Source organism: Misgurnus anguillicaudatus, chromosome 10, assembly GCF_027580225.2.
Source record: "Misgurnus anguillicaudatus chromosome 10, ASM2758022v2, whole genome shotgun sequence".
NCBI classification, from domain to species: Eukaryota; Metazoa; Chordata; class Actinopteri; order Cypriniformes; family Cobitidae; genus Misgurnus; species Misgurnus anguillicaudatus.
Window position 1 is genome coordinate 9,020,891 of NC_073346.2, and position 21,037 is coordinate 9,041,927.

The 21,037-nt window shown below is 36.8% G+C and overlaps 1 protein-coding gene across 1 annotated transcript in view; it reads left to right on the plus strand.

Annotated features, from left to right (window-relative positions):
* Positions 1-20,889, plus strand: part of LOC129447847 (lysophosphatidylcholine acyltransferase 1) — a 64,658-nt gene extending 43,769 nt beyond the window's left edge. Inside the window, exons 6-14 of the mRNA XM_055209765.2 lie at positions 1,954-2,012; positions 2,257-2,291; positions 2,609-2,663; positions 3,435-3,517; positions 3,774-3,899; positions 9,040-9,193; positions 11,122-11,220; positions 11,395-11,536; positions 15,355-20,889. Of these exons, the coding sequence (XP_055065740.2) occupies positions 1,954-2,012; positions 2,257-2,291; positions 2,609-2,663; positions 3,435-3,517; positions 3,774-3,899; positions 9,040-9,193; positions 11,122-11,220; positions 11,395-11,536; positions 15,355-15,521 (920 nt within the window). The 3' untranslated portion in view covers positions 15,522-20,889. The remainder of the gene's footprint in view (positions 1-1,953; positions 2,013-2,256; positions 2,292-2,608; positions 2,664-3,434; positions 3,518-3,773; positions 3,900-9,039; positions 9,194-11,121; positions 11,221-11,394; positions 11,537-15,354) is intronic.
* The last annotated feature ends 148 nt before the right edge of the window (positions 20,890-21,037 follow it).

Consider the following 21,037-nt stretch of genomic DNA (forward strand, 5'->3'; position numbering starts at 1 on the left):
CAACAGTACTGAACCAGGAAATGTGCTAAATGAAATAAATGTATACATAAAATATATTATTTAAATGAATAAGTATTGAAGTAAATATGAAAAACTCCCACTGGTAAAATAAAAATTACATAAATGCATATTATATGTGTAATCTCTTTTTTTCCTTTTTTTAAACATTTAATTTGCTTCTATTGAAACATTTAACACTCTGGGGTCGACTGTGGCGTGAGCGCCGCAAACTCTTTATTTTTCAATCACTTCGCAAAGAGACTTAGATAACTCTGCTGATTTTGGACATACAGATATGATTTATACATCATTTTAAACGTTAAAGTGTCTATTTTTTCGGTCCACTCCCAATAAATACAGAATGTTGTGCTTTTTGCAAAATTAAGAAAATAAACATGATGCGCGTTTTGTTCTCTCTCCCTCAGTGAAGTCCTTTCTCAAACGCGTCAGAAAAATAAACTGTAACTTAACGAATACTTGTCATAGAAACAAAAGATAAATGTCTACATAATGCTTGGAATGTCTCCTTTTAAATGATGATTATCTAATCAAAATAACAAAAGTTGTATTGCAGTGATTAAAAAAAAAGTGATTTCAGATTTTGACAGCTGCATATAGTTCACTTCCTCTCGTTATTTAAAAGATAGATAAAAGTAACCAGCTGGAAATAAATGAATGCAAAATAATTGTAATAATCCTGACATTAAGCATATGGGTTGGTTTATCTTCGTGTATTTTTGTGTAACTGTTTGAGGTAGGCTTGTTGCGATAGTCGGTAAAACGGTGATTACCGGTGCTTCAGCCTCTCACCGGTTAGATCACTTGCCCACCGCGACACCGTCTTTTCGTCGTTTTGATATTTTCTTGTAATTAAATCATTTAGTTTCGTTAGAGAAAGCAAACACTGAATGTGTCTGCTGCCTGAATTCAGCGGAGCTGAACGCGCGTCACAGAGCAGCAGCTGCGGGTGTCAGATTTCATTTATTTCTGTCAGAATGCGGCGAGCTTACTGACCAGACGATGGCAGAAGCCGCGTGCTTACTTGTTTTTGTTATAATATACATATATGATGTTTAATATAAGCAAGATCGTTTTGTTGTTATGTTTTTCATTAAGAATAATAATAAACCCATCATTCAAGCAGCGCATCATTCATATCACCGGGTTTGTCACGCGCTGATCAACGCTTCACTGTAAAAAAAAAAATCCGTAGAAATTACAATGGTATTGCAGCTTGGTTGCCGGTTAATTCACGGTAGATTTAAATTTGTTATTTACTGGCAAGAGTTTGTTCAAAGTTAAATAAATATCTTTACAGAATAAAACTATACAATAACAGCCTCATGCAAAGCATTCTGGGAACCAGAAATCATCATCAACCTTTTTCTGTTTTTTGCTTCAGATTTTGTTTCCCAGAATGTTTTGCGTGATGCTGTTTTTTTAGTTTTACTCTGTAAAGACAAAGAGTTGTAAATATTTAATGTTCATTTAACTTTGAACAAAATGTTGGCAGTAAAAAACATAAATTTAAATCTACTGTAAATTACCGGCAACCCAGCTGCAATTTCTTCTGAATTTTTTTACAGTGTGGGAAAATTCTGTCACCGCAACAACCCTAGTTTGAGGTACTACTAATATAGGGCCCTATAAAATCTGTTTTATTTTTTCCCAAATTCCGTTTTATTTTTTCCCAAATTCCGTTTTGTCCGTTTTAATTTTTGCAAATTCCGTTTTGTTTGTTTGAATTTTTTTACCAATACCACACCGTAAATCGCTCAAACAACTTGATGGAAACGCACCTAATTTGCATTTGTTTGTTTTTCTTTTTTTGCGAATTTAAAAAATTTCGCTTCATGATTGAATGGTAACCCAGCTAAGGATTGTTTACTAAATACGCTTGGTGCAAAGATGCAATATATGGCATTATTATAATATTTTTTTTATCTGATGCAGGCGCATTCATTCCAGCAGTACCAGTACAACCTGTAGTGATCCGCTACCCAAACCAGCTGGTGAGACTTTTTGCCTGTTGTTGTATTTTCTATGTATTTGTTTGCTTGTGGTTATTTGTGAATTTATTTAGGTAATTTTATTTCTTTTGTGAAACACAAAAGATGCTTCATCGTATGGAAAGGGCGTGTAAAGCAAACATGTTAGATTTAAGGTCTTGAGTTTGTCTTGGCAATATGTCACATTATACAATTGAGCTTTTTTCTGTGAGTTTTAAAGGATTAATTTAGTGTTTTCTGTATTCAGGACACTATCACTTGGACATGGCAGGGACCTGGCGCGTAAGTACCACATTTAACATGGGAAACAGTTACTTTACTTTACAGTTGCACCGTCTAAAAGAGACATTTTACTTGTAAAGACATGCTGACAATTCAGCAGTCGAAAAGATGTGTTACTTGTAGCTTGTGTTTGCTGGCATGCTTCCCTTTATAATTGACTTTGACTGTTAGAAAACACTGTGTCAGCTAGTTGTAAATGCTTGCATGCATTATTTATAAAAGAATCTCAATTACTGATTAATTCAGGACAGATCGAGCAGAAAACAAAGGACACACCTGAACGCAAAGATTAATATTCTTTTTTTTTTTTTTTGCAGATTTAAGATCCTCTGGTTGACACTGTGCCAACTGCATAATGAGTTTGAGATAGAGGTAAGTCTTTTACTTTTTTCACTCTCCTGCACTCATGGTTGCGGTGCACCATGGGATTAAATAAGGGTGACGCATATTGACTGATAATACAGTGAATACTCAGTCACATGTTTATTTTGACCACTATTACCAGAATGTTCATGCTAAAATTAAATGTGAATTGATGCTGTCAAGTTCCCAAAATGACAGATCTAGTCTGTGTGCTGATTTTGATCTGGGTCGTATCCCAGACAGATTGCTTATTGCTGGATCCTACCGTGTCACGTCTGGTGTGGACTCACACATCAACTCGGTTTTGTGCTATTTATTCATCTAGTTTAATTTGCTCATTCGTTGTGTTAGTATATAGTTATGTTGGTATTCTGGAAGAGGTTTCTGAGCAGATGGCTTTGGCTTTCTTACACCAACCGGCATGCAAATTCTCCAGACTCATTCTTTTCATTAAGAAGCCATTACCAGTTTAATTATGAGCGGTAAAGAGGGATGAGGTGCGTGTATAAAACCTGCCGCTCTCATTATTGGACGTGGAGTAAACCGAATGGTGTCCAGAGCGTCAGACTGTGACCTCATTTACTCGCTCACTGAAGATGAGTGTGGTGGTTTTGGGAAGCTCCGGTGTTGGCCTACTTTGTACCGAATGTAATGTGTGTAGATATGTGTGAGCTGCATTAGAGAGTCAGAACACGACTTGACCTTGATTCAAAGGCTTTCTTGGTGTCACAGAATTGAAGTGTAAAGAAAGCACTGACTGGTTTTGTCTGTTCCTTTCAGTATCTGCCTATCTACACACCCTCAGAGGAGGAGAAGAAGAATCCTGCGCTCTTCGCTCACAATGTGCGACGCATAATGGCAAAGTAAGTTTATATATTTGTAAAAAATATTTGTACATTTTGTATTTTATTTTTGGTACAGTATAGAAGTTACCCACACAGAAATTTGAATCTATTTAAAACACACACATTCCTGTTTGGCATCATATTTGTGTATGGGGACGTACGATAAAACATTATTGCAGTGGTCTCCAACATGGTGTTTGTTAACGCTTCACCTGTATAACTGATTGAAGCATTGTGATAATAAGTGGTAATGTTAATGTGGTTTTTTTTTTAGGGCTCTGCAGGTTCCTGTGACAGACTACTCATTTGAAGACTGTCAGTTAACTATGGCTGAGGGTCAGATCAGGCTACCCGTTGACACGTGTTTACTAGAGTTTGCCAAACTGGTCCGGAGTCTCGGGTGAGTGTCATTACATAACACAACAGTCATCAGGAGGGATGAGGTATTTGGGTTTGTGGCTTTCTAAAGCCTTATTTAACAAGCTCATTAAACCTCTTGTAAACATTGTCTGGTATTGTAGCACACCCGCATATACCACTCGCTGGACAAAACAGGAAGTCCTGCGCCCATTTCAAGTAGTGGTCGACCGATATGGGTACGATGCCAATATTGGTACATTGGTACACTTATATAAAGCAATTCTTGCTCCCAAATTACTTATGTTATTATGTCATACAAAAAGGAAATGGGCAACACTTTTTGCGTTCTCAGGACCTTTTTATGGTTTCTGTACCAAAGGCTCGTACGGAAATAGGAAAGAAGGCATTTCAGTATTCTGCACCTTCATCATGGAATACGTAAAATGAAAATGAAAGACTTGGAGGCAGATGTCTTAATATGTAAATGTTTTTAGACTGTAAGCATCTAAATTGATTTTATGAGGCGTTGAGTTTAGTTTTTTTTTTTTTTGTACTTATGTGTTTGTATTTTTTTTTATATGCTGCTGCCTGTCTTGGCCAGGTCACCCTTGCAAAAGAGGTTCTTAATCTCAATGGGATTCTCCTGGTTAAATAAAGGTTAAATAAAAAAATGAAGAAAGCAATGTGGCCGATATTTAAAATATATCATTATAGTAACTGAGAAACACACAAACAATTAGTGAAACTAAATAAACATTGATTTTGCATATTTATGCAATATTCTCTCTTTTGATGAGGTAAAATTATGAGGTTAAATAATTGCTGCTTATAGATTAAGATAACATGAATAAATAATGACAAAAACAGTATTTAATTCCTTAATATTAACAAATAAATTGCATTCGGTTACTTTACTCAGTAAGAGGATGTTTCACTTTCTTAAAGGTGCAGTGTGTAATTTTAGAAAGATCTCTTGACAGAAATGCAAAATAATATTAAAAAAAACTATATTATTAGGGGTGTATAAGACCTTTTTATAATTAGTCATTATGTTTTTATTGCCTTAGAATGAGACTTTTTATCTACATAGAGGGTCCCCTACGTGGAAGTCATTATTTTGTGTTGCCATGTTTCTACAGAAGCCCTTAACGTACAAACTTTTTTTACTAAGTTGTCTCCGATGATGACATGGTTTTTTTTCGGTGGTGGCTAACGTAACTTCTCAATGTGTTTCAAAGGTGAGGGGTGAGCAGTGGACTGAGCCGTTGGTTGCAATTCACAATCTCACCACTAGATGCCGCTAAAATTTACACACTGCACCTTTAAAGTTAAAAATATACTACTAGATAAAAAAATTGTGTGTCTGTTCTTCTGTTTTGTCTTTGTAAAAACAATGCAAAAACACGACAATTGCACAGCCTAAATTATGTATTTGCTTAGATAAAGACATGTAGCATCAAAACAGAACAATGTCTTGTCCTCCTTACGCACACGCACAGCTTTCTGGGCTTCGAGTGACGCTGGTGTGGGGAAAAACAGCTTCTTGTTTATAAGTTACGTACAACGCACATATCTGAGGAAGATACGCTCACTGTTTGTGAGGTAAATTTGTTTCAGTTTGTTGTCGCCAGTTGTGGTTCCCGCTGGACTGCGGTTGTGTCACCTCACAGAACTGTTTGAGTGACACTTTTGGCGCTTTTCCATTGCATAGTACTCCAAGGTCCGGTTAAGTTTGGGTCGGGTCAGCTCACTTTTGGGAGCTTTTCCATTGGGTGCAGTACGTAGTACCCGATACTTTTTTCGTACCACCTCGGTTGGGGTTCCAAGCGACCCGAGCTGATACCAAACGTGAAGAGAAAACACTGTAGATCACTGATTGGTCTGAGAGAATCGTCACGTCATCGCTATAATGTAAAAGATTAGCTTTACCTGTGCTAGGCTTGGTTGCGCTGTCTCGAGCAGAAATGTTGTCATCTGTGCTCTGCTATAAGTTCCCAAACTCACGAACAAACATCCACAGGTTGAGAATCACGAACACCATAACAGTTTTTTCCAAACTTGCAGTTTGTGGCGGAACATTCGTGACGAGCACGTCAGCATTATATGCTTAAATGCAACTTCAATGAGGCTCAGCGGAGCGCCGTCGGCTGACGCTGCAGTTTGAACAAACTGTCATGTAACGTTAGTGATAAACGCGTTGTGCAAACATCTATTTGTGGTGGCCAATTTTAATTTTGTGGCGGACTGAGAAATAAATGAATGTATGGGGATGTATTCCATTAACGCTCTCACTTGATGTCACAGCAGTAGGAAGCGCAAATATAACGACACGCCTGTAATCCCTCCCACTGCGAAGTGATACTAAACTCGATGGAAAAGCTAACCAACCCAAAGTGAGGTGAGCTGACCCGACCCAAACTAAACTAAACCGTGGGGTACTATGCAATGGAAAAGCGCCACTAGTTGACTTGGAGTGTTACACACAACAAAATGTCACGTTAAAAAAGGGAATGATGATTAGTTATCTCACCGTCTGCTAGACGCTGCCTGTGTGTTTGACTTTGTGCAACGCTGCATGAGCCAGTCGACATATAGCACAAGGCTTCTGCAGGAATGATTTGATAGCATATGAAGCAGTTTGCAGTGCTTTGGTGTCTTGTGCCATCCATTCTGTGGGCTCGAGTGTATTTATCTTGGAACACAATGCTAATGTGCTATAGTGACCCAAACGGAAAAATTTATCGGCAATATATCGGTCGACCTCTAAAGTCATTGTTTAAGCCAGTCATCTCTTATATCTAAGAATGGTTTACTTCATTCTATGGGTTCTCTTCATTCTAAACCCCGCTTTTAACTTTAGGTTAAGGAGCGTCTTACACTTGTTGTGTTGAAGCGGGTTTATTCCTAAAAATTTAACCAGGGTTATGAAACCCTGCTACACCTGAATTTGTGGGGTTAACCCTGCATTGCAGTGCTAAACGCATGCAGTGAAATGAAGCAGGGTTAGAATGTTATGACCCTAATTAAACACAGCTGAAGGTTAACTAATTAAGGTGTTGAGGGGTGCTTGATAATTACACACGTGTTTATAAAGCAGAGTTTCAGACACCTGACCTAAGGTTTAGGAATGCACAGCGTGAAATGTCAGATTATGAATACCCAGGGTTATCTCTTAAACCTTGATTAAGTATGAACTGTGTGAAATGTGAAACAGATAACCCAGGATTCCATTAACTCTGTGTTAAGAATAACCAGAGGTTAAATATTTTAAGTGTGAAAAGCCCTACTTTTTATTTAAATTTAGATCTTATATTATTAGTCATTAAAATTATATTGAAAGATGGTAATAATATAACTAGATAGGTACATTTCCTGAAGAAAATGTGAAGTGGTGCTTGCCGAGGCAAATTTCGGGGGACAGTATATGTTTATACTCCATACCACAAGTAAAAACAATCCAACCCCCGTGTCTCTACGATGTTCTGATACGGAGTTATAAGGCTTTGTTTACTCTGTTGCTAGGGTACAGTATTTGGTTGCTAGGGAAAAAATTGACATCCACTAGTGATTACACGCCGCGTCACGAGTAAAACGGTCCAACCCCCGTGTCTCTACGATGTTCTGATGCGGAGATATAAGGCTTTGTTTACACTGTTGCTAGGGTACTGTATTTGGTTGCTAGGGAAAAAATTGGCATCCACTAGTGATTACATGCCGAGTCAAGAGTAAAACGGTCCAACCCCCGTGTCTCTACGATGTTCTGATGCGGAGATATAAGGCTTTGTTTACACTGTTGCTAGGGTACTGTATTTGGTTGCTAGGGAAAAATTTGGCATCCCATAGTGATTCCACTCTGAGTCACGAGTCAAACGGTCCAACCCCCGTGTCTCTACGATGTTCCGATGCGGAGATATAATGCTTTGTTTATTCCGTTGCTAGGGTACTGTATTTGGTTGCTAGGCAAAAATTTGGCATCCCATAGTGATTCCACTCTGAGTCACGAGTCAAACGGTCCAACCCCCGCGTCTCTACGATGTTCTGATGCGGAGATATAAGGCTTTGTTTACTCTGTTGCTAGGGTACTGTATTTGGTTGCTAGGGAAAAAATTGACATCCCTTAGTGATTATACTCTGAGTCACGAGTCAAACGGTCCAACCCCCGTGTCTCTACGATGTTCTGATGCGGAGATATAAGGCTTTTTTTATTCGGTTGCTAGGGTGCTCTTATTTGGTTGCTAGGGGCGGGGCTTGGGAGTGGCCAATGATGTGACCAGTTGTTACACTCCGAGTCACAAGTAAAACGGTCCAACCCCCGTGTCTCTACGATGTTCTGATGCCGAGGTATAACTGTTTGAATTTTATGTTGCTAGGGTGCTTAAAAGTGGTTGCTAGGGGCGTGGCTTAATAGCTCTGGGACTATCCTGATAAATTGATTGGATGTCTGAGTAAAATGAGCCCACCCCCATGTCTCTATGACATTGTAAAGCGAAGATATCCCGTCTGGGCATTTTATAATGGCAGTCTATGGGAGATGTTGCTAGGGTGCTCAAAAGTGGTTGCTAGGGGCGTGGCTTAATAGCTCTGAAATGATCCTGAGAGACTGATTGGATGCCCGAGTAAAATGAGCCCACCCACTTATCTCTATGACACTGTAAAGCAAAGATATCCCATCTGGAACGGTTTTATTCCCTTATATGGGCGTGTTCCCTGCCCCATTATAAGTCAATGGGAAATTTCGGGGGCCTCTTACACCCCAGGGATACAACTTACACCCCAATGTGATGTATGTTCTTCCAGAGCCTACCACCCTCTTCAAATGTTATAACCCACACGTTTCTACAAAATCCTTGAGCGGAGCTATGACCCATCAAAGTTGGGCCCAATGTTAAGTCAATGGGATTTTTCGGGTGGTTTTTCGCCCCCCTTTCGGAAATCCTGCACCCGATCGCTTATAAAAGTCATAGCAGACGTGTCCTCAATAAGCCGGCCGTTTTGAGCCCTGTTTCATTGGTCTACGACAAACCGTGCGGGACGAGTTACGCGCCGAAAAAGTGTCCAGATATAAGAATAAATAAATTATAATAAGTATGAGCAATAATAATAGTGATGCCTTGCATAAATGCAAGCACCACTAATAAGGTTTCCTCTTGCATTTATGTGAATGTGTGTTTATATTTCAGATTGAAACGTCAAAACTCGGAGAAGCTCCTGCAGGAATACGGGACGAGAGCTCGTAAACTTCAAGGCGAAAGGTTGAGTCTGGATGAGTTTGCCCAATTCCTGGACCTACCTGTGTCAGATGTGGTCCGAGATATGTTCACTCTCTTTGATGAGGTAAAACTGCTTTTTACGTATGTTTTGAAGTTCTAATACATATGTCGTGCTGAATTAGGATGACCTGGATATAGTATCAAGTAGGGCTGCAACAAACTATTATTTTCATAATCGATTAATCAAGCGCTATTTTTTCCGATTAATCGACTAATCTGTTAAAAACCTAAATATTTACTTAATTAGAATTTTCACTTATTATAGCTAAATAAGGCACTAAATTATAGTATTCACGTGTAGAAGTCTACTTTAAAAGTGCAAAAACCACACACTACTACAGAGTTTTAATAATACAGTGTTCCCACGGGTCCTTGAAATCCTTGAAAGTTTGTGAATCTGGGGGAAAATTGCAAGGCCCTGTGAAGTTTTTGAAAATATACATACTAGGGCTGTCAAAATTAACGCATTAACGCAAATTCATTTTAACGCCACTAATTTTATTAACAGAGATTAACGCAACGCGCAATTTCTGTTTGACCCTTGGTCCAGCCCATAGTTGAATGAACAGAGACGCAGACAAATGTGACTCTCTCTAAATGAGTAAAAGGTTTTCATAGAAATAAGAACATTAAGCAAATCGTCTACCAAATCAAATGCTTTAAATGCTCGTTGGACATCTGAAATGATCTTTATTTATACGTCTGAGAGGTGTAACGTTACCGTCCTCATAATGCTTAATCTAATACAAAAATGCGTCTCAATTCATTTTGGTTTCGCTTTTATGCATGACTTAAAAAATATACTGCAGGACTTGCTTGATGTTAAAATAGTCATTAAGAGAGATAAAGTTCGGTACCTGATTAATGTTAAAGAGTTAGTAAGAGCGACAAGACTCAAAAGCGATCCCCTCACGCTGACTGACTGACATCTGAAGCGCGTGCGCGCAACCTGGAGACATCTACACAAAATTACAGTTTTACAAATATCTGTTTTGATAAGAATTCACGCAGGTAGGATCTATAATCTGTTATGTTTTAAGTAAATGTTTGGTTAACTGTTGGGTAAAAATATCTGATGTGTAACATTATATTAGATCACTTAGATTTTAAGCAGTCTGTCTCAATGTCAATCAAACAAAAGGAAAAAAGTTGAACATACATTGATGATGTTTTTGCTTTGTGTGTGCTAAATCTATTAGTTTTACCAGTGATTTTAAGGTATGGATGTGGTAATATAATGTATGGAATATGGATGTGGTAATTTTTGTGGTAATTTGACTCTTTCATCTTCAAACACGTGTAGTTCTGTCATATTTTGTTATATTTCAACAAATCATGCATTGTTCTATGTTTTAATAGAGAATGTCAAAATATGAACAACTATTTTTTTTTTTTTTAAATTGGCTAATTCTGACTCAACTTGCCAGCACAGGTCACAAATGATACAGCAGCAAACAAAAATGGAGAAAGAAAAATCTTCCTAAAGGAAAATTCGTATACAAAACAATGGCTGATGATCCTGTTAAAAATGTAAACAGGCTATTGTTAACATACATTTGCATAAAGCATCTATATATGTGTATATATGATTAGAATATTAAAAACCTGAAAAGTGTTAAATTAGGGTAAATTTAGAATGGAAAAAATGTGCGATTAATTTGCGATTAATCGCAGTTAACTCATGAAATCATGCGATTAATCTAGATTAATTTTTTTAATCTATTGACAGCCCTAATACATACATAGATACAGGTCATTGAAAGTGCTTGAATCTATTTTATGCAAGAAGTTTTCTGTCACAGATGTCACAGACCAACTAATCGATAATGAAATTAATTGACAACAAATTTCATAATAAATTATTATCGATTTTATCGATTGGTTGTTGCAGCCCTAGAATCAAGTTCATAAGATTTTCCTAAACATGATCAGATGTTAACTGCTAGAATTACATTTTTACGATGTTCATACCTTGTATTTCTTGCTGAGCAGAATGAAGATGGCTCAGTGGACATCAGAGAATTTGTGATTGCTTTCTCTGTGGTGTGTAGGCCTGCAAAAACACTGGAAACCATGAAGCTGGCCTTCAAGGTGTGTGACATTTAATCCCCATCTAGGGATGCACTAATATATCAGAGTTGCATCCCATGTTAATGAAAACACTATTGTCAATGATGCTAGATAGTTTGCAATCAGAGGATTATGGTACATTACAAGGTTTTTTACTGGTTAAAGGTTTATTTGTTGGATGTTTGTTGCTTTCAGATGTTTGAGGCAGAAGAGGACGGGGCGATCACAGAGAATGAGCTGACGTGTATCTTGAGGACGGCTCTGGGGGTTGGAGAACTCAAAGTCGGACGACTGTTTAGAGCCATTGATGAAGAGGACTCTGGCAAACTCACCTTTGGTAAGAATTAAGTTTATTTGATGTATAAACAGAGACGGACTGGTCATCTGGAGCACTAGAATTTCCCAGTGTGTCGCTGGGCAATGTGTCACGCTGGTATGCACATATTAATGCAGCGGTCTAACGGCACTCGTCTACAGGACCGTTCACATTATAACTCTAACTGTAAAAATATAGTTTTGAAAATCGTTTTCTATTAAAGAGAATAGCGTAGTTCACACCACAACTATAACAATAAAGATACAATGAATGATATCGTTGGGATCACTTTCTGAGTGATTTTTTCCCCACCTGATGAAAGACTAACCATTGACAGCCAATCAAATCTATTTAAACTTCAAGTTCACGCGCACTTGAAATTACAGACGACACTGTGGAGAAGCTCATTGCTGAAGTCTATGACATAAAATTACCTTAGATATTCAGCGCTGATGAAGTTGCTGTTAAATTAGTAGTAATGCTTTTCCATACCACACCAAAAGGAAAGATATTAGATTACATAAACTAGATTCACTGTTTAGAATTAGGCGAAACGTTACCCGCTGTGTAAATGCAACAAGAACAGTATATTTGCATATTCAGTAACATGTAAACAATTGCAAAAGTTTTTATTACAAGAAATATGCATTATTGGTTAATGCCATTAAATGCAAGTGATTTGCGCAAGTGAATGAGCATAAATTTAACTTAACCGTCCGGTGATGTGGACGCTAGTATAGTTATCGTTATAATGTAAAACACTTTTATTTCAAAGTGTTGACCAATCAAATAAAAGAAGGTGGGAGTTTCTGTTCATGGAACCCAAGCATGATTGCAAACCAATCAAATTACTGAGCTGAGCAGTAATCCAACCAAGCAAATTAAAGAAGGCGGAAGTTTCTAGTAAAGCAATTAGCCCCAAGAAGCAGTGGGTTACCAGTGCATTTTATAACACCTAAGGGGCATTGTTAAAACCTCCTTAGCTTAAAATGCACTGTAACACCACTGCTTCGCGGGGCTTATTGTGTTTATAAAACGGTTACTTCATATGCATAGCAGGGTTTCATAAAATAAAACACAAATAAGTTGTAATTATATTAGTACAAATATTACTCTTCTGCCAAACAAAGTAGCTCCTTAGAATCAAGTGTGACTGAAACAGTGCAGTTCTCAAGCAACACAGACGCATCAAAGACACAATGAATATATGATTAAAGACTGTGGTGTTTATTTTTATAAATCAACATTCATCTTATTTATACATTAACATCTATATCGTGCAACTGTTGAAGTGATGATCAAATATGCTTGGAAGCATGCTGAACTCTTTCCCCGTCGGCGTTTTTTTTTTTTTTTTTTTTTTTTTTTTGCCTCCCAGTTTTAGTTTAATGTCTTACAGAAAAGTATCTTCTTTAAATAAACATAAAATATCAAATGAAAGAACAGACCATCCGCTTTAAAAAAAAACCCTGTTTCATCCTATACCTTCGTTTGTTCTCTTGTCACCTTTCAATGTTTCAGCTAAAAGCGGAGATAACTCCATTTTTGTGAATAACTTTTGTACGAGATCAGATTCAGAGCCATGACGGTGTTTTTAGCGTTGAGTGAATACGTCAGTGTTTAAGTTGGGTAAGATTGCCACCCATTGGATAGTGGAAATATGAATTTGCGGTAGAAACTCCTCAGGGAGCGTTTTCTCTTTATCGACGAGATGACTCAACAATATTTATTGACATTTATCTGGATATCCTGATTACCGTAAAACTTCAAATAATAGCCCGGGCTTTTATTTTCCCAAACCTATCATCACACCAGGCGCCTAAAAGAGACAGGCGTCTATAAGAGACAGGCTTTTAATTTAATTGTTCCAGCATGACAGCAGGAGGTTACCACATATTACGTTTTATTTTTAATTTGAATGTGTTTAACAAATTAGTTCGTGTAATAACAACAGTCTTAAAATATTGGCAGTATAAATAAAGCAAACAATGATATGTTTTTTTATTGGTTGTTGCGTGAAATCTTACCCAGATACAACAGTGCTATTTTCTGATTGGCTATTGTGTAGCCTCTTTCTTTTTTTTGTATTGGCTCGCTCGACTAGAACTCTGGGGAAGACGGGCTTGATAGAGAGAGAGAGCAGTGCGGCCAGATACATTTTGGGCGCTGCAGCATATTAAATATGATAAATAGTGTTTCCGCGTGAGAAAACAATGTGTGGCGGGAGTGCATGCATGACAAAAGACTGAAAGCCGGCTATTATCAGCGGCCCCAAAACACTACCGGCCCACCGGGAAAAGTCCTGACTCTCCCGATTGCCACTTCGCTACTGTCATCATCACCTCAATCCTGCCGACGAAGCTTGTTGTGTTGTCATAGTGATGAGTAAAGGAACAACTGCGTCTGTCACGTGACATCTACCGGTAAGCAAAAAAAACTTTAGCGTGTTCAATCTGCACCATAGAACTGTCTTAAACAGACTATCTTACGGGTTTTAGAAGATTAAATACAACCCGAAACTTAAAAACAGACCAGGCCTTTATTTGAGACAGGCGTTTATTTACCCAAACCTGTCGTCACACCAGGCGTCTAAAAGAGACAGGCGTCTATTTGGGACTCGGCTATTATTTGAAGTTTTACGGTAATTGTGCAATTGTATACAAAATAAAAATATGATTAAAGACTGTGGTGTTAATTTTCATAAATCAGTACGCAGCAACAGTGGCGCAGTGATAGTTATGTTATGCGGTCTGAAGTGTGGGTTTACCGGAGTATTTTATCACGGCTTAGAATGCGTTTCAACCAATCAGAATGAAGAACCAGAACTGCCCGTTTTATAATTTCTGTTTGACTTCATGTGGCACTGCAGGAACCAACTATTGGATGACATCAGAGTACTGTGAGAAAGAATCAGAATTCTCTATATGATTTCTTGAATTTTTTTTTTTTTTTGAGACCCAGTCCGCCCCTGTGTATACAAAAATATGCTCTCTAAATAATATAAAATCCTCTTTTGGGATAATTTTCACTAAAACATTTATTAGAATTATTAAATAATTGTCTCATCGTGATTGTTAGATCACTGCAATGATTGCACATCTCTCTAAAAAACACAAGGTGGAGCTGCAGCGCCTGTATAAACGAGACAGTATTTCATTGGCAGTGTACCACGATACATTATGCAAAGCCATTCAATGCAGTGGAAAATTCTGCAAAACTTTGATAAGCAGTATGAAATGCCAGGTAAAATATACATTTCCAAAACAACAATTCCAAACTTAGTGAAGTGAAGGATGCTATTCCTAAGGATGTGTAAGGAATTATTTTTTTGCAGCCGCTACAGACATGTGGTCCTGTACTAATATGACCTTAGTAGATTTGGCTAATGTTTAAGGCCTGTTCTGGGATAGTCAGTTTATTTTAATTTTATTTTTCAGACACTTTATTGTGTTTATTTCTTATGAAGAATTTACGGTTTTTGAAAGATATATTTATTCAATAATTACTTTTAAATATGTATTTTGTGTATTCATATTTACTGCCAGGTAAACTTTGCAAAAGATCAAATTTAAATAATCACAACAATGTGTGAAAATTATGCCATGAACAAATAAAATGTTTGAGAATTTAATGTCAATACAATAAAACAGACAATTAATCGTCTTAATTGTCATAATTTATTAGACAATTAACCGTCAGCCAAATTTCATAATTGTGACAGCCCTAACTTTTATCAATACCATAATCAGTATTAGTTTATCTGGTAATCTTGCAACATCTTTGTGATCTCTGTGTTCACTCTCTCACTGTCATTGTTCTTTGACGCCATCTTGTGGCAGAGAGCTTTAGGAACTTTGCGGAGCAGCATCCAGACTTCGCTGAGAATTACCTCTACTCGGACAACACCGGATTCTGGGGCGTCTTTTCTTCCCACGTCTCCACTCCCGTGTCCAACGGTTTCTGTGCTGATTTCACCCCGAGCGTCCACCAAAAGAAACTCGACTGAGCTCCTTCCTCGATCTTCAAGTCACTCTCCAGAGGAGGTTCAGGCAGTCACATTATGGCAAAGTTTACTTCCGGGTATCCGTAACATTTTTGTCATTATTTTACACTTGCTGTTTTTTCTTCTCAGCGTTTCAGCTCTGTCGTTTTGGGATCGGGAATGTTTATTTTTTAAGAGCGGATTGAAGGGATTTTTTTACGTAAATCCTTAAAGGCCAAGCACTTATTTAGTTTTTCATTTTCTCATTACTTCGAGTGATACTGACTGTGCATGTTTTTAAAATATGGGGTGAAAGTGACACAAACAAATGAAAGGTTCTGATTGGTAAGGAACTCGTTTGGTGCTTTATCGCCCTCTTTCTCTCTCTCTTTCTCCCCATCACTGCCCACATTTTCTCAATGCTTTGTGACTGTAGATGCCTTTATAACAATATGAAAGTGTTTGCATGGGCTCGATGCTAGACAACAGTATTACTCAGTATTTGACTAAATGATCTTTGAGCACCAGTGACAAATATCTGACTCTGCTTGCTTCTGTATAAGAGTATCAGATTTGAGGTGCAAGGGTCCAACTAAGTGCTGGTCTGAATCAAAATGAGCCAGTTTAATGTCTCTCTATTCTGTTTTCTTTAGCTCAGGGGTTCGGGAAAGTGGCTAATGTTGTTTTCATTTCTTTTTCTTGCGTGAGGTTTATCGTACCACAACCAGTTTAATTCACAATCACGTGTCAGTCGGCTGTTTCCCTTTTTTATTTTATTATCATTTTCAGATGAACAGATCAAGTTGCTAAAACAACTCCATTAACCAAATCCATAATGACTGTGGTGTAGTTAGTTTTAAGAATCAGGTATCTGAGTTTTACTACGTAATAAAATGTGTTTTTTATAAATATACATTTTTCCTGTATTTTTCACTTAAAATGGCCGATTGAACATTCAAAACAAGTAGAATAATTTGGCTTTGAATCATGTAAAGTTTATTGTGTGCCTGACAGTCTCCCAGTTTCCCCTGCATTTTAAATAATGCAATGTATAAGTTTTATGTTTATTTGAAGTTTTGAGTCCTTTATACGAACAATAAAGTGCCGCAGAGGTGACGTATTTTGTAAGCCGACCCGGAAGTTAGCGGGACATTGGTTCCCCTGCCAAAAAGCCAATTAGTTTTACTTTACTTTTGGATTTGGAAGGTTTATAATACATACACATTTTGTCCAATCATATAATCTTCACAGATTAACACAACTTTCGTGAATTTTAAGTGTATATCTGTTCTCTAGAAATAAAAAGCTAACTGTAGGCTGTAGTCCTTGTTTTGGTCTCTCAACATCAACGTCATTACCACCAATTTTTGACAGCTCATTAAACTTTATTAAACACATTTAAGAACATGTTCCCTGATAAGGAAATACTCTCTGTGGATAAATGTATGTTGGGAATCGTGCCCATGTTGCATTGTTTTTGAGATCTTCACACGTGATGATGTTTAAAGTCCCCAACAATGTCTAACAACATGTCCGCCATTTTAAAGACATGTTAACGCTTTAAAAAGTTACGAGTGGATTAATATGATAGAATAAAACGTTGAAAAATATTTTGGGATTATGTTAACCCAAAATCTTATTTAAAGAGTTTAACCTAACCCTGTTGAAAAACCCATTGACTTTGGGACGATGCAACCAGAAGTGCTAAAATGCTTACTCGCTCTTGGGTTTTGCTTACAAAGTGAAGACATCCTGCGGCACTATAAAAGTCCAATTTGATTTATTTTTGACCTAGCCTAAGGAATGTTGTTTTGTGTTTAATGAACAACTTATTATGTGGTTGCATAAAAAAGCTGTAAGACTGATAAATCAGTCAATGAATCTGTGCATGTATGTAAGTGAAGCAGCCATTAGGTTCAATTTTTTAAAGCATGATAGCTGTGTTTTTTTTTTTTTATGTGAATCAGCCGAATTGACAATTTTAGTGCTGTTATTTTTATACGTTCAGTTTACCAGAATATTGCAAGTTTTCAGTTCATTTCGCTAAAAGTAGCTGTATTTCAACCTAATGTATGGTTGTATAAGATTCGCCTTTTTATAGTAGAGATTTTTTTGTTTGTTTTTGGAGAACATTCCAATCTCAAGCATCAGGGGAGAAAATCATCTAACGCTATGTCAAATATCTGAGAGCAAAAGTACTGATCTATGGTCAGCCTCAATCTGTAAAAAGGTCACTATCATTTAAAGTGATCCTAGATCTGAATATATAATCTGCACAGTCTGATACAACCTCTACACTGTACAACCTGTAAAGAAAAAGTACAAAACTGTACACTGGTTGGTGCCTTAATGGTTTCTTTTTGTACCTTTGCAGGTATACTAAACAAAATACAATGTTTTACCATTTTGCGTTCATTACTGTACCTTAACTCATTCCCCGCCAGAATGAAAGTTGCCTGCCAGCATTGTTTGGGATTTTTACAGAAGTTTTTTTTTATTGAGTACAAAAGTATATAAACAACAAAGGCAAATATACATTCACAGCGTAGTTAAGTATTACAGGCTCAGGATTTTTACAGAAGTTTCACAAAATGCCTTCCAGGAAAATTTTCGTTTAAATATATATAAACATACAAATATATCAAATGAAGGAACAGACCCTTTGCTTTCAAACTAACAATAAACAAACAAACAAATTTTCTCTGCTTATAAACTCTTAAATTTTTAGCAAAAAGCTGAAATAACTATGTTTTGGTGAAGGAATTTTGTCGAGATCAGATTCAGAACGATTATCAGAACATAGATGGACTGTAAAGTTTATTAACAATTTTTTGCTTCATTTTTTACATAAATTGGGTAAGTGTGCCTTTAGATTACCATAAAACTCATCAGGAACACGTTTTTTTTTTCAGGCAAATGTTTTCTCTTAATTGACGGGATAACTCGTCAATGGCAGGGAATAAGTTACCCTTACACTGTAAAAAAATCAGTAGAAATTGCAGCTGGGTTGCCGGTTATTTACTGGCAACATTTTGTTCAAAGTTGAATGAACGTTTAACATTTGCAGGTCTTTGTCTTTATAGAGTAAAACAAAAAAAGCATCAAGCAAAACATTCTGGGAAACAAAATCTGAAGCAAAAAACAGAAAAAGATTGATGATGATTTCTGGTTCCCAGAATGCTTTGCATGAGGCTGTTTTTGTATAGTTTTATTCTGTAAAGATAAAGACTTGTTGATGTTTAACGTTTATTTAACTTTGAACAAACCCTTGCCAGTAACTAACATAAATTGAAATCTACAGTAAGTTACCAGCAACCCAGCTGCAATAACATTGTAATTTCTACAGAAATTTTTTACAGTGTATATTAACCTGGAACAACAGGTCCTTAAAGGGATAGTTGACCCAAAAAACTGTATGCTGTCATTCTCACCCTGATGTTGTTTCAAACCTGTATAAAATTCACACAGGAAGATATTTTGAGCAATTTTTGGAACCAAATCGTTTTTGGGCACCATTGACTTCCATAGTATTTTTCTTTCCTACTAAGTCAATGGTGTTCTGTTTCCTGCTTAATTACAAATATATTCATTTGTGTTCAGCAAAACCAAGAAATTGATACAGGTTTGTAACAACTTGAGGGTAAATAATGACAGAATTTTCATTTTTGGGTGAACTATCCCTTTAAAAGTATACAATGGGTCCTTAGGGTATAATATAAAAGGTAAAACATTTTAATGTGTTGTATACTAATAAAGGTACAAAAAGGAACTTTAAGGGTACCACCCCAGAGTCCAAAAATGTACAGTTTTGTACTTTCTTTCAGACATGTACTTTTCTATTAAAAAATGAAAGTTAGGAAATTATTCAGACACAGTTTAGTACTAAATTCCCCCTCATGTTTTCAGTAAATCAATGTTTTATCTATGTCACCATCTCTGACTTGAAATAATTTATATTTCTGATATGTATTTTGAATGTTCCAAATGCAGGGCATTTTGTGAATTTTGATATACATATAAGAATTGTTTTCACTGCCATGAAAGATCTGTGATTTGAAGTGTTATTTACAATGACTGAATTGATAGACTTGTATCTTCACTTTGGACTATTTTGTTATTTTATGCTGTTTTTCTTGATAATCATTACTGTTACATTCTTTTTTATTCCCCTCACTTAGGAAATTTCATAAATGTTATTGTTGGCCTTGAATTAGTCTTTTTTTTTTTAGAAGAAGAGAATGTATTGACAATCCATCACAATCAATAGTACAAATGTAAACGCCGTATCATACAATATATTCGACTATCTGCATCTACTCACAAGACAGACTTTAAGGACACGGCTCAAACAGTGAGTTGTGAGTGAAGGACGCTTGAACCCGACGTACAGTCTTTGTACAGATGACGGTTTGAGTCGCTAACTCGCCACACTGTTTGTTTTCAATCCAGTTCTCATGGGTTCCCCCACTCTTATCCCAATTTGATATTTATGTATTTGTGCTGGCACTTTAGATTCGTAAACTTTTTTTCTGAATAATGTGATGCTGGTTTGCATGTTAAAGTGATTGGTTATGATGTCACCGTGGTCGATACCCAAACAGACCGCATGGAGGTTTTATTGTAATGACAGCTGAAGGGGATTGTGGGTTTGCTCAGTGCTATTTTAATCCCTGACTGCTCGATCGTTCTCTGACTAGTATGCACTAAACTAGTGTTATACACTGAGGGCGTATATGGGAAGTTTTTGTGTTGATCAGGTGCTTTTTGAATGTTTGGAGTATTAGAGATTAATGTCTGTTTTGCTGTTAAACAGGGAAAGTGAAATGTGACTGAGACATGTTTTTATCACATTTATTTTGAAAACCTTTTATTTTATGCTGAAGGTCTAGATTAAACGAGGCCGACAGGAACCCTGAGCAGACCCCGGTTAACTTAGCTTACTAAATATTTGGAGAAACAGTGATTTATGATTTTTATTTGAATCAAATTTATAAATGGAATAAGGGTCCAGCTGTCTCTCCATTGTAAAACCTTTTTTTACGTATAGTTAATTTTAAATACCTCACAGGAAGACTTGTTCTACTCTGTTTTGTAAAGCTTTCCTAAACTTGAAAATCTTATTTATTTTACTTTTTCCGCCTGTGACGATGTTTCAAACTGAGCTGAAGATGAAAGACCGAGCTGCTTTTTCATGCGATGAGTCTTTCTGATGGCTCTTCTGTTACTTGTTTCGGCTAATGTAGATGTTGTAGGTTTGTTTTCTATTTTATCCCGAGTTTTATTTTTTATGTATCCAAAGAGTCATTTTTACAAGATACCTGGACTTGTCTGTTTCGACTGCTATGAAATGTCTTGTCATTCTGACTCTAATAAAAAGGGACTCTTGACTACATTCTTCTGGATCTGATTATTTTTTGAACTCTGTCTCCCCCTAGAGGTTAAGACAAGCGGTTGCGCTACCATTTGGTGAGTACGTTCAAGGTCAAATCATGTCAATTGATAAGATCATAAAAATCATTTTAGATTGTTGAAGGTGACTT